This window comes from Olea europaea, unplaced genomic scaffold, assembly GCF_002742605.1.
Source record: "Olea europaea var. sylvestris unplaced genomic scaffold, O_europaea_v1 scaffold464, whole genome shotgun sequence".
Taxonomy (NCBI): domain Eukaryota; kingdom Viridiplantae; phylum Streptophyta; class Magnoliopsida; order Lamiales; family Oleaceae; genus Olea; species Olea europaea.
In genome coordinates this window covers 470,420-484,333 of record NW_019262951.1, presented here as the reverse complement: position 1 = coordinate 484,333, position 13,914 = coordinate 470,420, and the positions used below count along the sequence as shown (strand labels likewise).

The 13,914-nt window shown below is 28.8% G+C and overlaps 1 protein-coding gene across 1 annotated transcript in view; it reads right to left on the bottom strand.

Moving 5' to 3' along the window:
• Window positions 1-9,221: 9,221 nt before the first annotated feature.
• The window catches only part of LOC111388183 (probable carbohydrate esterase At4g34215), an 8,132-nt gene continuing 3,439 nt past the window's right edge, over window positions 9,222-13,914 (bottom strand). The window contains exons 2-4 of the mRNA XM_023012867.1: window positions 9,858-9,933; window positions 9,536-9,763; window positions 9,222-9,416 (exon numbers count right to left, since the gene is read on the bottom strand). Coding sequence (XP_022868635.1) covers window positions 9,222-9,416; window positions 9,536-9,763; window positions 9,858-9,933 — 499 coding nt within the window. The remainder of the gene's footprint in view (window positions 9,417-9,535; window positions 9,764-9,857; window positions 9,934-13,914) is intronic.

Genomic DNA, 13,914 nt, shown 5'->3' with positions numbered 1-13,914 from the left:
CATCGCCTCTTTCACTTCCTTTGCCCTTGATCGCATCATCGGTCCACCGTCGACTATCAATGGATTATTCCCTAGGCTTGTCGTTGGACTTGACTTCAACGCTTGAGTATCCTCAATCACATCAAGTTCCTAACATTTTTTATCACATACTATAGTATTGTGATAACAATCGAACGATCGCACAAGTGAATGAACTAAGGTCTCATCAATGATCCAAACATATATCAATATAGTATCATCTCATCAGAGAGATAATACAAAGAAATGATGTATAGAAAGGAACAAATTCCCACAATTGATGCAGATCCATTGATAGAGAGTTGTTATAGTATAAACATGATCGTCATATGGACTCTTATGATATTAGATACATAAGTTATTGGATCTAGAGCAAGTGAGAGTTTGCAAGTGTTATGCCCTAGGTCCAATCAACTTTTGACATTAGCACTTTTAATATATAGTTGATGCAATTTTATGAAAGATCTTTTATTTAATTAATATTCAACTATATTAAATAATAGAGTTCGTAGATTTAAATCTTGATAATTTGTTAATGACAAAGAGTTGCGATTGTGAGATACAAATTACATATGTTTGAACCTTAAATCATCCGTGATCGTAAGTCATAACAAGATACGGATATCGTAATTACGAATGGACCATCAAGTGTGGCATTTCTTGTGAAATAAGCATCTGATCTCATAAGCTAAAGTGTGGTAACATTTAAATGAACATGTGGATGTTTAGTTATAGAACAAACATTGGAAACCTGCTGGGAGATTCCTCATTAATAACTATGTGAGTATTAATGGTTAATCTCTAACGTTCAGCAGTAAAATTTGTCCTTTGACTTGGGACTATCATAGTGTCTTATACGAGAATAGTTATATTTTGGTGATGCTGGATGTTACTCTGCCAAGAGCCGCTAATACGATATCGTTTAGGTATGTCTAGAATCGCATGGAGGTTGTAAATGAAAAATAGAGGATTCGTCACACTTAAATAGTAAGAGATAATGATATATATATTTCATTTAATTAAGTTGATAATAAAATCTTGGGTCAAGGTGTACTCATAAGTCGAAAGGAGCTTTCGACTTATATTGATTTAATATTGGAATGAAATATATGATCGATAATTGAAATTGACACTTATCCATATCTCATAATTGATCGGATCATATTGGGGAATGAATTATAATTTCACGGTAAATGAAAATGTTTGGTTTTGTCATACCATATGACGTTTTCCATCATATATATTGCCTTGACACATTACTAGATGTCAATCTAGGATGATGAATGTGAATTGGTGATAAATTATAAAGAGTGTTTTAGTTTATTAACTTTTATTTTGATAGCAAGTTTGCCTAAAAAATTTTTATCCTTGCGAAGAGTTATCCAGAAATTTTCCTCTGTGATCATAATTGGTATTATTTACTTTGTATTGTTTTTTTTTTTATCTATATTAAAGGATTAACTTTTAGGGTTAAAATTTGTTTTAAACTTATCTGGAAACAGTAATTAAGTCACTTGTTGATTGTTATTGATTATTTTGACATATTTGGGTCTAAATAAATATTGCTAACAAGTGGTATCAAAGCTTTAGTAATTAGTAATTATTTTTTTTTCAAAATTGTTATTATTTAGTATCTCAAATTATAAAAGCTTCAGGGGTATTAGTATCCACGTCACATTGTCCTCTTCTCTATTTTCGAATATGAAATTATCTTCAAATTTTGCTAATGCCCTTTTGAGGAAGGTTAAAAATTCAAATGGCCATTGAACATTGAACAATATATTCTATTGATCATTAAACTTCAAAAGTATTTTGGATGGTCACTGGACTTGTCAAATTGTTATCTAATTTGCAATTAAACTTTAAAAGTTTTCCAGATAATCACCAAACTCATCAAATCTTTATCTCATTGGAGATTAAACTTTAAAAAAATTTCATATGGTCACCGAACTTATCAAATCTCTGTCTCATTCATCACTCAATATCTCACGTTAGAAATTCTACAAATGCATTGACGTGCTGACACGACAATTATTATGTTATTTGAGGACTAATCAATAAAATATGAGCTTATAAAATTAAAAAAGAAAAAATGATTATCCCGAAAAAGCAATAAAACTATAAATCTAAACGGAATTGAAGATAAACAAAAGAAAACAAGCAAATGCTAAAATCCAATCACATTATTTAATAGGACTTTAAATAGATGGACCACATTTTGGATAATTTGTCATCAACTAAGAATAATATTCTTTGGGAAAAGCCCCCTGCACAAGCCCCTTTACACAGGAGCTCTCACATGGGGTGGACCCTACATGTAGACCTCATGTGTGGGGTCCACTCTCATGTGTTTGCACCTGTATAGGCTCTGTGCAAAAGGGCTTGTGTAGGTTAGTGATGGCAATTTACCCCGCATGTCGCCCCGCCCCGAATGGGGCAACAAAACCCGCCCCATTGCAGGGAGCCCCGCCCCGTGAAGAAAAAGTAAAAAAATAAAAATAATTTTATTTGACACAATGCATTCGTTAAAAACTCATTTTAAATTTATATTTTATTCTCTAATAATAACATAATTTGAAACTTGAAAATGTAAAAAAAAATAAAAAAAATTAAACGGGACAACAAACAGGGCAAAAAGTTATCCGAGGTGGGACAGGGTGAGGGTGCCCCCTCCCAAACCCGTCCATTGCCATCACTAGTGCAGGTAGCACAGTCCATATTATTTCCGTTTTCAAAGCATCGAACCTACCACACTTGTTGTTAGGTTAGAATTCAATTGGAGAGAGAAAGATAGATATAACATGAGATTGGAAACTGCGCAAAATTCAATTGGGAAGCTACTATCTGACACTAAGCTTTCCTCTCATGAAATATATAGTGCAACTTAAAGATTGCCTTGAATTTAAGCTCAAATCATCTCCATGGACAATTTTAAATTTCTAACCCATCCCGACGGTTAAAGAGAAAACAAATATTGGTTTATTGAAGTTTGAATAGGGTCTGTAAATTTTAACATCTAAACTATGAACTAAATAAATATCCTGTCCCCAAATTAGAAAAAGAAGAAAAAAATCTTTGACCTTGCAATTTTATAATACACAAATATGCCATAAAGAAACATTCAATACTTCTGAGTCATAAGAATTCAATATTAAGAAAGCAATTGGATTCTGTTTGATGTTTACGTGCTGCTATTTTTTTTATTTTTTTATTTTTCCTCCCATCTTGAAACTTATGCATTAGGATATTTTTAACGACAAAGTTATGTGTGTAAAAATAAAAATCTAATAAACGAATAAATCTTCAACGTCAAAAAATAAAATAAAATAAAATAAAATAAGCAAAAAAGTTCATGCGTTCATTAGTAAACTTTCCGTCTATTATTTTTATTATTTTCAATTTTTAGGTTAAAGAAATAGTTCAAAATACTCATATATTTCAATTCTCAAAATAACAAATTTTCATAAATATGTCAAATTTAATACAACATTTCGATTGCCCCAAGCTTTTTCAGAAAATAATAATAATAATAATAATAATAATAATAATAATAAAATACTATCTTAAAAATATAATAAGCCCTTGTTTGAGCCCCATTCTCCCAAAAATTCATTTTTTTTTTTAAAAACTCATTTTTAACCACACATTCTCCAATAAAATAATATTACATGCAAATTCAAATTTCTTTCTTAATTTTTAACCACATATTCTTCATCAATCACTATTTAAAAATGTATTCTTCCACTTAAAATGGGGCTAAAACAATGGCTAAATTATATTGCTGCTCATTTTGCACGGCTTAAACAAAAATTTGAATTCCATTTCAACGTTGGGTATATAAATTAGCTAGAAATTCAATGAAGGTAAGAGGTAATATCTTTTTATATAATATCTACAGTATTTTTTTAATACAAGTTTCACACCCAAATTTGTTTTCCGTTGGATTTCTTGATATGTTTATGGGTTAGTAAAATCATTCATAGCGTACCATTTATTTATTTATTTTTTATTTTTTATTTTTGTAGAAATACCTCATTTGATTGGTTGAAATCTAGCCATAGCTTCGAATCATGTTGGAAACCTCATTAGTAAAAGTTATTGATCATAACAATATTTTTATTTAATCATTTCTCTCCATCAAGCATTAAAGTACAATAAATGTTAAAGTTGTTATAATACCTTCTCCTGCACTCTATTTACTTGACCTAACTCTATTTCTTTCTATATAGGGTCAAGATTGGCATGAAAGCCTAAGAGTGACTTGTTCCTAGGGAGCTTTAATTTGAAACGCATTTAATGGAAATGGACTTACAATGAATGATATTATTATTGGAATTGTCATATCTTTTAACCTCTTGATTGATCCATTTTCTACCCATGTGCATAGTGCACCATTTAATTATTTATGAAAAGAATATGGCTTTATAGGGTTCTTATTAATTACAATTTTATTTTTATTCGTATTTTCTTAATTATAATAACAATTAAAATGGCTTCAGATTATTTGACTCACAAAATGGATTCAATTAGTGTTCTTTTCATTATAATTTGATTCAAGCAGAAGACGTATCCAAATCATTTAATTTATTGCATTTTAAGTAGTTTAATTAAAATACAATGACAATGAATATAATATTAGATAATCCCAATAAAGCATAACGTAGATATATAATGATAAACCGCTCCCAAATAGAAAAATAATTAACTAAAACAAATGTAGATTTAATTAATTATAGTTAGAATTGCAGATAAAGAAAGGAAGGAGATTGAGATGGAATATTGGAAACGTTGAAAGCACGATTGGTGACTACTAGTCTATTTATCTTTTTCAATGCACTGTTAAAGTTAGTGTAACGCTATTTGTAGTGAAGAGTGCCGGTAGTCGCCTTATGTGGCATACACTTAGCAATTTGATATTTGATACATAAATATGGTAATTATTTTTTGAATTATATATCAAATAAAAAAAATGTCAAGTTTATGCCACATAGGACGACTGCTGGTAGTCTTCACTGTAAATAACATTATTCTTAAAGTTATTTCTCTTTCTTTAACCCTTTGTCTAGCATGAATACGCCTACCAATATTTGATCTTTGAGAAATAACAAGTATCATATGAAAAAAGATAAAAGGTTAAGGGTAAAAAATTATTCTATAAGCGAAAATAAATCTAGAATAATTTGAAATGAACTGGTGAATTCCTGATTTGAACAATTTTTTTCCCAAACCTAATTTAGTATTTGGTGTTGAATTTAATTTGATGTGTGTGCGTGCGCGCGCACGTGCGTGATTGTGTAAATATATATTACACAAGCATAAATGATGATGGTCAATTTACTTTTGTATTTAAGTCAATTGGATTTCTTGATATGTTTATGGGTTAGTACAATCCTTCATAACATAGAGTACCTTTTTTTTTATTGAAAGTAGAATGTTGGAATCTGTAATTTATTAAATGCTATCATTATAAATTAAAAATATACATGAGTTTGACTCTCTATTTTAAAAAGTTAAAATAAAATATTTTTGAGCTTACTTTTAAATATTAACTCTTTAAAGTATGGAGCACCTTGTATTTACAAAGTCTCTTATAGATGCTCTTACTTAGTAAATGATGACGACTATTAATTTTCATTAGTCCATTTAATAATAAAATCTATATGATTTTTTTGCTATTTTTTTCAACACATTATTAATTGACTAAAATTTACATTTTTTCTTTTCTCAAGTTGTAGTTTAAAGTAAGGAATATAATAAAGTTTCTAAGCCATGTTTAAAAAAAAAAAAATTAATATTGCTTCATATGCTAAAAAACGTTGAATAATACATCATATGTTTTTAGTAATAGATTTTAAAGAATAATAAAAAAATTAAATAAATAGTATGTGAAGTGTTGTATAAATCAATGTATAGGCGTATTTGTAATATTTAATTAAAAGGTCTTTTTGTTCTGTTTAATTTTTTATAAAAATAAATTTCTAGATGTTTTTATTTTTTCTTGTAAAATATATTTTTATATACATTAATATGAAATGAAAAGATAGAGAAAATTTTAGCGGAGTTTTGGCCAAATATAAGGTGTCTCTTTGTTTAGTACCATATAAAATTAAATGTGCAATCGTTTTGCTTCTTACATGGGACTTGGGAGATAGCTGGATGGGAAATATTTTACCACACATGCACTTCTCAAATGCCAACTTCACCTACTCTTGTCCTTTCGTCGTACCCCGTGACAATAGTTTGTGTATAAATTTTAAAACGTATAAATTTTTTCTTTATATTTATAGATCTATTGTTAAAATAAAAATATTTGAATGGAGCTGCTCTAAACACCCAATTTTTTTATGAAAGCTAGAAATTAAAAATCTACATGCTATATCAGTTGATGTCTGAATAAATTTTAAGCAATTTTTTCATTAACTGAAATCAAAATAAATAAGTTTCTTATTTAATGAAAGAAACATATCAGTTCACTTTACTTATAAACTAAACGTATGTAACTTAATGTTAAGAATATTAATGTGCTCCATTCTAAATTTATTAAAAATCAACAAATCAATTTCTAAAGCAAGTTTGAAACATTCATGATAGAGAAAGCAAAATGAAACATTCATTAAGCACTAATTTACGTTTTAACAAAAATACAAATTGGGCACCAAAATGAAGGTCTCGTTATCCAATTTTCAAATACGTCCTCCAAATTGGTTGCTCAACTGGGGGTAAAAGAGCCTAACTTTTATCTTCTTCATATTTTGGTCATGAACTTTTCTAACAATATGGTCCCGACAATATGTTTAGAACTTTTCAATTTTATTAAAATCAGTCCCTAATAATTTCTTTGAGCCCAATCTCTTCTTATTTTTAATCTAAAAAGGGCAAATAACTCGACTTTCAAGGCAAATGGTTAATTTCAAAACATGTTGCCTACTCAAGTATTCAATTTTAAAATAAATAAAAATGGAAATAAAAGTTTCAAGGTAATAATAGTAACCGAGATCGAAATATTAGGAATATCATATGCAATTAGTTTTGCCTGGGAAAGGGATGGAGCATTTGCGGCTGGATAGCATTTCGTCACATGTGGTGCACCTATTAATGTCCAAGTCGAATGTGCCATGTTATTTGCGGTCGAAAATTCATGCATTCCAGAGAAGGGAGTAGCGAATTTGTCATACTATATTTCCAGAATTTCCCTTTTTATTTTAATTTATTTTGATAGATGACAATAAATAATTGAACATATAAGACATTTATGCTTGACAAATTTGTCATATTTATATTTCGAAGACTTCCCTCTTGCCTTGCCATTTCACCATACACAAAATCCCATAAAACATACAGTACCTTTATGCATTAGCATATTCTAACCGTGAAAATTATATTTGTAAAAATAGAAATACGGTAAACCATTAAAATTTCAACTTTAAGAGTAATTTAAATTATGCAAAAATATTCATGCCCTAATTCTCAAAATATTGATTTTCATTAATATTTCAACTTTTCATTAAGGCAATTACAGCAGGCCATGTGATGGCCGGAATTAAAGGGAGCATAAATAGTTACCAAAATTTATTGCAATTTCCTTTTTCATATAAAAATTGTCATAATTATTTCTGCTTGTAGAAGTTTCGATCAAACAATGCATTAGGAGTCCTCCATTTTAAACATTGTATATATTTTCAAACCAACTAATTATTTACTTAATACTTTAGTTGAGTTATTATTTATTTATGTGACTTTTTGTTTAGACTGGTGGATTTATTCTCGAAAATAAAAAGAATATGCTAAACATTAAAAATATTTTTATTCACAAAATATGTATGGGCTGTTATACATCATCCTATATATATACACTATCGAAGAGCTCATTACGAACATTATAACGTATTAAGAATCGCATCAAACGGATAGCTACAATGATCACACAACCATCTAGAATATGGCTTCTCAAACACTTATTATTTGAAACACTGAAATTTTTTCCAGTAACTTGTTTTTTAGGTCCCATTTTCACATGCATTTTGAGATGTTAACTTATGTCAAAAAAGGTACCAAAATGAAATTCACTTTATTCACTTTTCATAGGATGTCCACAAAGTTAGTCGGTCAATTGGGGTAAAAGTGCTAAACTTTTACCTTTTCCGACATTTGGTGATGAAATCAACTTTTTCCCACCAAGTTCAAGTCCCAATAATATTTAGAACTTTTCATTCAATTCTGTCCCTTATAATTTCTTGAAGCCCATCTCTCCTTATTTTTTATTTAGGACAAATACCTCAACCTTCGGTACCGAAGATAGTTTAATTTTAAAACATGTTTTCCACTCAAATATCCGAATTGATGATGCCTTTTCTTCTGATGTGCACATTTCACCGTCACCTAACTATGTATGAAGAGATTAAGGTTTGATAGAGTTCTTTTTTTGTGAATAAATAATTTTTTTATTTTAACTTAATATTTTTATTTTCGAGAGTGGATCAATGATTCTAAAAAACATATCCCATAAATAGATAGTAATTGAGCAGAAGTCGTAATTACACAATTAGTTTTATCTGAAAATATATGCAATGTTTAAAATAAAGGACTTTTAAAGCATTTTTGATTTTTTTTCATTCAGCTTTTTCAAATGGCATCATTACTAAAACAATGATGAAAAATAAGGAACAAAATTTCTGTCATTTATACTGAAAAAATCAACCACGATTAATCAACAGATTATTACTTCTTATTTATTAAAAGGAAAACGTAATGACAATAGTCGTTTTTTTTGTCAATTATGATATGTTGAAAAACTCTAAATAAAAATAAAACTTTAATGTCCCTCCTGTATTTATAAATAGCAATTTTCTAAATGAACATTGAATATTTATAAATGAGAACAAAATTAATCATTACGTAGTTTTTGAAAGATTGAAAAAATTACTTTTCCCTCCTGTATTCAGGTAGAGTTTGTAGCTACCCATGGCCAGTCATTAAGTAAAAGTCAAATTATTAAAAATATAAAAGAAAATTATTTTATGTGAATTAGACATCCACACAGATGACTACACAAAAGGGGAAAAACGATGAGTAAATGAGTAACCCTTAATTCTTGAACGCATGGACAATAAAAATTTTGATAACTATTTATAATCTAGTAATTTATGCTTTAATATTTGTATATTGATAGTTCATAAGTTCACATTGAAGTAACTAAGCTAATTTCAATCGAAGTAGAGGAAGGCGTCAGCCATCATCTTTCCAAATCTAATTTGACCAGGAGTGCTAAGGTGAATTGGGTCATCATTCAACAACTGTAGCCCCTTTGCATCGACTGTTATGACATTTGGAAGTTTGACGGCCCACTGAGCTTTTCTTACGATATCAAAATATGCTCCTATTCCAGATACCAAAGCCACCTACACCATGACAACGAAGAAGTTCGAATCAAATTGTAAAAGAAACTTTTGTCAACAATATGATGTCATATTACCTGAATAATTGGAAGGTTTGGTAGAGATAAATAAGTGCGAATTACATTGAAAAACTCTTCTATTCTTTTCTTGTACAATTCGGCATCCACTTCTTTCTTTGTATCACTCTCACCTTGATACCATAAAAGCGCCCGAATTTCACCACCATCTTCCAATGCAGCCTTGGACCTCTTCATGAGTCTATCGTACAGAGGTGAGCCTTGTCTCCAATCGGCTATAACGGATCCGCCAAAAGCACAAGGAACAAAACCAATCACCCCAATATTGGAATCCTGTTCCAATACATAATTGGCAAATGACGTACCAAGTCCCACCCCCACAAGTTTTATTGTTGTACATATCTCGATGAAAGGGCTCACATGCTACCTCCCACGTAAGCCCAGTATTAAGTCGTACAATTGAGGGTTGAGAACGGCATTCTGGTGGGATATATCCAGTCCAACTGTCATTAATCACACCCACACGCAATTATCAGGGGCGCGCTCTACCACTGAGCTAATAGCCCGTCGTGCGAGCCTCCCACTGGGGGCCCGCTATGCCAAAAGCGAGATAAACCCCATCCCTCTCTTTCCTTTTTTCGGGGGACGTAAAAAAGGGGATCCTATCAACTTGTTCTGACCTAGGATAATAAGCTCATGAGCTTGATCTTACTTCAACGTCGAGAAACTAAAGAAGACTTCCATCTCCAAGTTTAACTCAGACGTGGCTTCCTTTTTTTTGTTTTGGGTGTGAAGCAGTGTCAAACCAAAATGAATCTACTGCCTTTCATTTTTTTTTCTCTGTAGTAATATGTAGAGAAGATTCCTTTATCAAAATACATGGAAAATAAGAGAAGATTCATTTATCAAAATACACGGAAAATAGAAAAAGGTAGTAAAGTATGATGAAAAACTCTAAAAGATAGTCATCAATATTCAACATTGAAATCTAAGATTCGGGTTATCTTTTTAAAATATATATATAATTATCTTCACAAGATTCATGTTACTAATCCCATCTATCAATAAAAACATACATATCGTAATTTAGAAAAAAAGATGTTACTTAACCAAAGATGGTTCCAAGTTTGCATGTTACTTAACCAAACACTACTAATAGCTTTTTCTCTTTTTTTGTTTACACAGTTTTGGTTTCCAACAGTATTCCTATTCCTTTACACAAACATGTCGCCAACTTTTGATTCTAAATACTTTTGAATACGTTCAGTTAATCGCTATATTAATGGTGCCATAATCACATACTTAAAATAGTTCATCACGTTTTCGTTTTCAAATTTCAACAAATTTCCAAAGTGAAAGATTAGGAAAAAAAAATTAAGGTAGTGGTTGGTTTGCATTTTCATTTTCAAAACAATTTTTAGTTTTCTCCAAAAACGGCCCGTTTTTCGCGTTTTGAGCGTTTTCGACATTTATAACTGAAAATGTTGAAAATGATAAAAAGTCGCTTTGCGTTTTCAGTTATAAATTTTAACTCGTTTTCGAAAACGACGAATCAAACGCATTTTCCCCGTTTTCGAAAATGAAAAATGGACGGAAAAAGGCAAATCAACCACGGCATAAGGTTTTGACAGCGTCCACAAGCTATTTAAAGTCTACAGCATTATTGCATCACATAATTGTAAGTTTTAAGAAGGAATCTTGAATGTTGATGAAGGGTCTGGATTGGTGAACATCTCGTCACTCTCCACCACCATTTCACATAGAATTTGCTGGATTCTCCAAATAAGCATGCCTTTGATCAGGGACGGATTCAGGATTGGATTCACGATCGGGCTACTACGTGGGAAAAAAATTTTACATATAAAAAACTGATTTTTTTTCCAAAAAAAATAAAAAATACCTTAAAAAAAAAATTTGGACCTGGGGGGGCTACAGCCCAGCCCAGTTCCTCCCCCCCCTGCCCCCCCTATATCCGTCTCTGCCTTCGATGGGCCTATTAGATGGTTCTGGAGTCATATTTCAATTTATGCAAGTTTCTAACTGAAGAAGTTTAATGTTTTTTATACACTTTTTTTGCGGTTCCACGTGGCTTCAAATCACGATTTTAGTGACATAAAAGTAATATCATTCACGTGAAAAAAACAAATATATTAATCTGAAATTTTATTATAATGCTTTAATTGATTTTGTTTCAATACCAGTTTAATAATAAAATTTAAGCTATAGTTAGGAATGAATTCTTTCATTTTATCACACCGTAGCAATTTTTTTTAATCATTCGAGCAAAAACGGTATCGTTGTTTTCAATCATTTCTCCATTTTCACACACCACTTGACTGCAACCATCACCTCTACTGCAATGTTTCTCTATTATCGCACACTACGTCACTTTATCTAATCCAATACTAGTATACAAAGAAAATAAATTAAATGATTTAACAAATTAAAGAACAAAAAAAAAATTGCAGACAAAAATAGAAAAAAAAAAAAAAAAGGTTTTTAAAAGTTTTTTAATTCAATTAAAATAATTAAAATTAAAATTAAATATTATTTAACTAAAATTGAACAAATTACATTCTATCATAAAACGAAAAGAATTAAAAAGAATTTTAAATCGAATAAAAAAAGATTCACTTATAATATAAAAAAAAAATTTAATTAAAAAAATATATAAGAAAAACAAAAAAAAAGTTACAAAAATTAAATAAAGAATATATAAATATTATTTAATTGAAATTGAAAAAAAAAATTAAGTTTAATCATGAAAAGAAAAGAATTAAAAAGGATTTTAAGTTGAAAAAGAATTAAAAAATAAATAAGGAAACAAATTCTCTCTGTTAGATCTTTCTCTCCATGAATCGAAGACCCAACGGATTCTTCCAATGTATCATTTTTGGATCCAATAAAATTCATAGGTATAGGAAGAAATCCCTCTCCATGGAATCTCCTCTTCTAGATAGACTCAAAAATCGATTAGAGTTATTTTTATATCACTTTGTCTGAACTCCCCTTTCATGGAGAGTTTTATCTCCTTTGAAAAGGGAGTGAATTCTATTTAATTCTTTTTTGGTTATGATAAAATTTAATTTTTTTAATTTTAATTAAACAACATTTATATATTCTTTATTTAATTCCCGTGACTTTCTATTATTTAATTTGTATTGTTTTTATTATATTCTTTTTCTTTATATTATAAATAATTTATTGTTCGATTTAAAATTATTTTCGATTTATCATTTTTCAAATTTTTATTAATTAAATTTTATTTTTAATTATTTCAATTTGGTTAAAAAACTTTATAATAACCATTTTTTTGTTTTTTTATTTTTCCCTGTAATTTTTTTTGTTCTTTCATTTGTAAAATCATTTAATTTTTTTATTAGTATTGGTGTAAAACATAGTTACAATTTGGTTCGTTTAATTTTTTGAGATGATGCTTTATTTCATTAACTTTTCTACAAATTGAAGAGCAAAAAATAAAAATAAAAATAAAAGAATTACAGGAAAAAATAAAAGAAAAAACAATAAATGTTATTAAGATGTTTTAATTAAATTGAAATAATTAAAAATAAAAATAAATATTATTTAACTAAATTTGAACAAATTACGTTCTATCACAAAACGAAAATAATTAAAAAGAAATTTAAATCGAACAAAACACTATTCACTTATAATATGAAGGAAAATGAAATTTTAAAAAAAAACTCAAAAAATATATAAGAAAAACAAAACAAAGTTACAAAAATTAAGTAAAGAATATATAAATATTATTTAATTAAAATTAAAAAGTTAAGTTTAATTATAAAGAGAAAAGAATTAAAAAGAATTTTAAATTGAAAATAAAAATTATTTATTATATGAAAAAAAATATGAAAAAAAAAAATCTCTCCTTGACCGTTTCATGGAGAGAAACTCTCCTTTCAAAAGGAGAGAATTCCTTTGAAAGGAGAGTGACTCTCCATCATCCACGAGAAAATTTTCTCCATATTTCTTTTTGATTTAAAATTCTAGTTAATTCTTTTTTTGTTTTGTTAAAATTTAATTTTATCAATTTTGATTAAATAATATTTATATATTCTTTATTTAATTCTTGTAACTTTCTTTTATTTATTTTGTTTTGTTTTTACTATTTTTTTTTAAATTTATTTTTTTCTTCATATTATAAATAATTACTGTTCGATTTAAAATTCTTTTAGTTTCATGATAGAATGTAATTTTTTAAAATTTTACATATTACAAACTTTATAGGAGCCTCCAGGCCCGAAAACCCCTTTTTTTTTTTTTTTTTTTTTTAATAAAATTTCATCCCTCTCTTTTCTGATACATTTTCCGTTAGTCGTCACCTTCACGCCTTGAGGCGTAATTAACCAATCTGCTTATTTGGAAACTGAAAAGGAAAAGCTCGTAGATTATAAGTCGGTCGTCTACCTACCACTTGGTCCAAACAAACATACGCGTGTTATTTTTTTAATCGAAAAATGTAT